Source organism: Sinocyclocheilus rhinocerous, unplaced genomic scaffold (genome assembly GCF_001515625.1).
Source record: "Sinocyclocheilus rhinocerous isolate Xijiao unplaced genomic scaffold, SAMN03320098_v1.1 scaffold36, whole genome shotgun sequence".
NCBI lineage: Eukaryota > Metazoa > Chordata > Actinopteri > Cypriniformes > Cyprinidae > Sinocyclocheilus > Sinocyclocheilus rhinocerous.
Window position 1 is genome coordinate 1,861,397 of NW_015664459.1, and position 5,442 is coordinate 1,866,838.

General features: G+C 39.2%; 1 protein-coding gene across 2 annotated transcripts in view; it reads left to right on the forward strand.

The window, feature by feature from the left end:
* Positions 1-2,651: 2,651 nt before the first annotated feature.
* acsf3 (acyl-CoA synthetase family member 3) overlaps positions 2,652-5,442 on the forward strand; it is a 36,466-nt gene continuing 33,675 nt past the window's right edge. For both annotated transcript variants that reach the window (XM_016540938.1, XM_016540939.1), the window contains exons 1-2: positions 2,652-2,713; positions 3,971-4,721. In XM_016540938.1, the coding sequence (XP_016396424.1) occupies positions 4,020-4,721 (702 nt within the window). In that variant the 5' untranslated portion in view covers positions 2,652-2,713; positions 3,971-4,019. The remainder of the gene's footprint in view (positions 2,714-3,970; positions 4,722-5,442) is intronic.

Genomic DNA, 5,442 nt, shown 5'->3' on the forward strand with positions numbered 1-5,442 from the left:
CCTGACATATGCTTTGGGAAGAGGGTAGACTAGAGTCAGGTCCAGTGTCATGTCTGCAGCATGCTTTTCTCTGTCCCGCGTGGTGAGGATCGCTTATCCCCCTGCAACTGCACATATGCTCGGGACATGGAACAGTTGGACGTGGCCGTGGGCTAAACTGGGTCAGGCTGGCACAGATGGAGCCAAACTCCCAGTGGGTCACCAGAAGCTGAACAAAAAAGAGAACTGCTGTCTTTGAATCTTGACAGATATAATCTGTCTCCATTGAAAAATACCTAAAAACAAAACCTGTAAAGAAAATTTAATCCAATCTAGGTCGCGTGGCTCTGTGGATGTCAGGGCTTAGAACATAACGGATGTCTACTTCACTTAAAAACAAAACCTGACATGTTTTTTTTTTTCAAAAGTGCTGCTTCATGTTGCCTTAGCAGCTCCACTCTGATGTAAGTACACCCTCCCTGTCCCTCTTAAATAGAGCAGAGTTTGTTGTTTTATTAAAAGGCTGTGATGTCTTAGATCCTCTGGAGGTTTTGCAACTTTTGCAAAATTTAAAGAACATGACAGTTACCCCTGGAGATACCAAATGATGCTTTCCAAATGAGGAAAGCTTGTAGCTGCTTTAAAGCGCTGGTATGTGCTGAACAACAGTCATGGGGAAAATCCTAGCAAATCAGACATGGGAAGACCTCATGGTACATGTTTTAAGTATCAGTCCAGTGTAAACCACACATTTTGGCACAGATGGAGAGCAGCATTAGGGAAGCTCGACACAGTTAATTCTGTATTTCATACTCAAAACAACAAATGTTACAGAATAAACATGGAACATAAGAGGGCCCAGCAGAGAACCTTGGGGAACTCATATGGAATAATCCAGTAAAGGGTCTTTCTTTCATATATTATTGTCAACAAATTCCTTGAAGCTTTTTAAGTAATACAAAAAAAGGTTTCTTCTCACTCTTTCATGGCATGTTGACAAAGAATTGCCAAAAACAGTTTCTTGAAGTTTCTTGTATAATAGAGTACAAAGGTTTCCATGTGATAATGTTGTGAACTTCCTCCCGAGACCAGATGCCCAGCATTGAATAAAGTAAGCCCAGATGCAGACTTGTCCTCCTGTATACAAATTGTCCAAGTATGCAAAGCATTTGTTTGTGTGCCATTAGTCTAGCATGTGTTTACATAACTGTATCTCTTGGAAAGAAATCAAGTTTGCAGCTGCAGCACCAAATAATTCATCGCCCGCTCCGCGCCCAGGAGAAGCCACAGGTAGTTGATGAAGTGGCAGTGCCAAGCATCCCAACTGGCATAGACAAAGCGCAGCTGCTGAGAGTCAGCGCAGCCAGATGCCGCCGTCAACGTGCCATGTGTTCTAAGAGGGGCAAGAGGGGGAGAGTGAGGCGCTTGCCAAGGCATTCTCATCTGGTGCCAACCTGACACATGTTTTTGGAACACCCCTTGATTTCTGTTCCCCACTCACTCTCCAAATCTTAAAAAAAAGAGGGGGCATCTCTCTCTTCTCCCACAGTTTTCAGCGAATCCTGGGCCAACCAAATGGGGAGCTGGCGCCCACTGCCGGACGTGTTACCTGCTAACACCGTGACTGAGAAGATACCGGGCTGGCGGACAGCCATTGTAGCTATGCGTCAAATATATGCTCACCAGGTTGCCTTCTGCTCGCCGGTCACCCTTCGGTCTTCTTTCCAAACCAATCAGATTGTTGATGAGCGAATATGTTTGAAGAGCAGCTGGAATTTCAAAATTCATACCAAGAGCATGCTGGGATCCAAGCCTGGTTCCGTTAAAAAGAAAATCATTGAATTCCTCATGAAAGAAGAAGGATGTCCATCAAAACACCTACATCACGTGCAATACAAAGTGCCAATAATCAATTAAGTCATTTAAAGCCTTAAGGAGAGTGTTCTCGCTTCCAGCTCTTTCTGTGGTGGTGAATGGATCCTTCGTTGACGATACTACTTCTCAAACTGGAGGGGAGATTCTCAGACAAAGCTTTCAGTTTGCAGGAACATGCCATCCCTATTTACCACGGAGGGGTTTAGGGAAGTGAGAACTTTTTGAATGAGTGCCATGTCTGAACAATTCTTATTTGAGGCCCGCGACTGCCAGCTGGTGGCTAAGTGTGCCCGTGCTGTGAGCTGATGCCAAAACCAGTTGGCATGATGAAGCTTGGGTGAGAACAGTGTGATGGCAAAATACACGCTTAGATGTCAATACTCACCAACTTCAGTCCGTCTGTCTGTCTGCATCATCCTATTGGCATACTAGTTTTATGTATGTGTATCAAGTGGTTGACTTTTTCTGCAAAAAAATAATAAAAAATAGACTGCATTTTTGTTATTGCATTGTATTGTTATCATTTCTAATATATCTAAATGTTACATAACAGCTAAGGCCAACATTTCTATCTGATGACATCCATATCACTAAAACAAGATATTCTATAGCCTACTTCTTGTCTATTTTGAAAACAAAGATAATGTTTTGGTTAATGTATTTTCCTTTATTTATAATCGCACCTAAGTTAAATGCTAAAATAAAATCTAAAGATATTGTTGTGGCTTACAAAATGCAAAGCTCTTTGATAACACAAGAAAAAGGTCCAAGTCAAGAGCCTGGTAAATAAAGGTTCCGCTTTGCTTCGATTTCCACACGGATGAATTTTAACGGCGCACCGCATCCAGTATGACTTTCGGTAAGAAACGTATTATTCTTTATTCATGTTTGAGGAAGGTCTTGTAGTTCTGTTACGATTTTATGCATAGCGAGCTCAGATAACGTTATAAAGACTAACCTTTCGAGCTGTCCACAACAGGGCGTCTTCAGAAGTGTAAGAAATGTGGGATAACATGTTGTATGGAGACTACTTGAATTGAACTGTTGTTTTAAGATTGACTTTTATAATGTTTGGGTCTCAGGTTGGGTTCCCCTGTGCTGTTTGTGAAAAATGAATGAACGAACGAATGAATAATAAAGGAAAATGTAATAAAAATAATAAAAATTTATATTTATTTATGTAATAATATTTTCCCCCTAAAATTCTGTAATGTTCCTCTGACCTTATCAAGTAATGTGAAAAGGGGAAAAGAAAACATTTTAAATTTAGTTTTACTTTTTAATTACAGGAATTTTTCAAAAGAAAGATTTTATACTGCTAAAAGAGGCTTGGAAAAGAAATTTTCATCAGTCTCAATGAATTACAAGAAATTTGTTTCTGTCTTATGAGGCTTGGGATTTCTGAGACCCCCCATATATAAAAAAACAACTTATAAATAGTGCTTGAATCTCTGCATTCTATTAATAAGTACATACATATATTTGTGTGTGTGTGTGTATATATATATATATATATATACACACACACACACTTTGTACTGAAGTTTAAGGATTTGACCACCTAAGTATGAGGAACCTCATACAAACTTATTTTATACAAAACATGACATGAACATGCTCAAAATGTTTGAGCAATGACATATTTGTTTTTTGCCACAACTTCCTGGATGCCTGCATTTCCAATGAAAAACTGAAAAAGGGATTTTTGAAAGTTTGCAGAATGACTTCTTGTAGTTTGGAAGCGTCAATTAGAATAGGATAAAAACAAAAATAAATAAATTCAGTAATGTTTCAGAAAAATGCAGCCTTTAATATACTTATTTTTACACACTTTAATGAAGAAAACTAAGTTTAATAAAAATGGCTATTTTTATTTATTTATTTATTTTTACTGACATAAATAGGTAAATTAAAAAAGTAGATATTTATTGTATTTATGAAAGGTCCAGCGAAAATGCTGACAGGACAAGTAAAAATCTTTAATATTGAGACTTGTGTCGTAAGTAATGCCTTTTAATTGTCTTATTGAAAAACTGGGTATTTTTAATACTTGTTTTCATTTATATACACTATATCAATATTAATATTTACTTTTGTTTCATTTTGTATACCCAAGCTTAGACAGATGACAAAGACTGTGGGCAACTCCTGTGCAATCCTACACTATGCTGTCCTTACACACCGTGTCCATCTGGAGCTGCTCTTCAAGTTGGTCTCACTGTAGGGGAGGCAGAAGAGTCCTGAAGTGGCTGCTGGGAAATGTCGAGCAGAGAACATTCGCGTCATCCAACCTAAAATTCTCTCCAGCTGTAGGGAGAGTTGCTCCTGTTTTCTCCAGAGCTTCTGCGTATGGAGACAATGTGGCCATTACGGATCACAGCGGGAGCCACACCTACCGCTCCCTCTACAAAAACAGCAAAAGCCTGGCGGGGCTCATTACTAAAGCACTCACCTGCCAATCAGGAGACCTGCAGGGCAAGCGTATCTCATTCCTGTGTGCCAATGACGCATCCTACACTGTGGCGCAGTGGGCGGCCTGGATGTGTGGCGGCATAGCTGTGCCCCTCTACAGGAAGCATCCTCCAAGTGAGCTGGAATATGTCATCTCAGACTCCCAGAGCGAGCTGCTGGTAGCCGGACAACCTTTCATGGATACCATTGAGCCCTTGGCCCAGAAACTAGGGCTGCCCTGCCTACAGCTTCCCACCACGTCTAGCCTAGATACTCTACAGTCTGAGGACGCACGGATGCTGCCTGAGGAGAACATCTCAGACTGGGCAGAGAGGCCAGCCATGCTCATCTACACCAGCGGCACCACGGGCAGACCAAAAGGAGTGCTTCACACTCACAGCAGCCTGCAGGCCATGGTAAATGAGTATTTATTATATGATCCTGGACCACAAAACCAGTCATAAGGGTAAATTTTTTTGAAATGTAGATTTATACATCATCTGAAAGCTGAATAAATATGCTTTCCATTGATGTATGGTTTGTTAGGATAGGACAATATTTGGCAGATACAACTATTTGAAAATCTAGAATCTGAGGGTGCAAAAAAATCTAAATATTGAGAAAATCACCTTTAAAGTTGTCCAAATTAAGTTCTTAGCAATGCATATTACTAATCAAAAATGAAGTTTTGATATATTTATGGTAGGAAATTTACAAAATATCTTCATGGAACATGATCTTTACTTAATATCCTAATGATTTTTGGCATAAAAGAAAAAACGATAGTTTTGACACATACAATGTATTTTTCGCCATTGCTACAAATATACCTGTGTGACTTACGACTGGTTTTGTGGTCCAGGGTCACACATATTTTATATACCGTATTGGCCCGAATATAAGACGACCCTGATTATAAGACGACCCCCCCTTTTTCCAGATGTACCTTTTAAAAAAAGGCTTTTTAAAAACCAAATCTTGTTTTTTCTCAGTAAAACACATTTTGTCTTCAATTATTTTCATATTGAATATTTTTCCTATTTTAATTTTTGTTTTGAAAGTATGGTAAAAACTAGTAAAATGTACCAACAATCACATTTAAAAAATATACACTTTTTGATATACCATAAAAAAAAA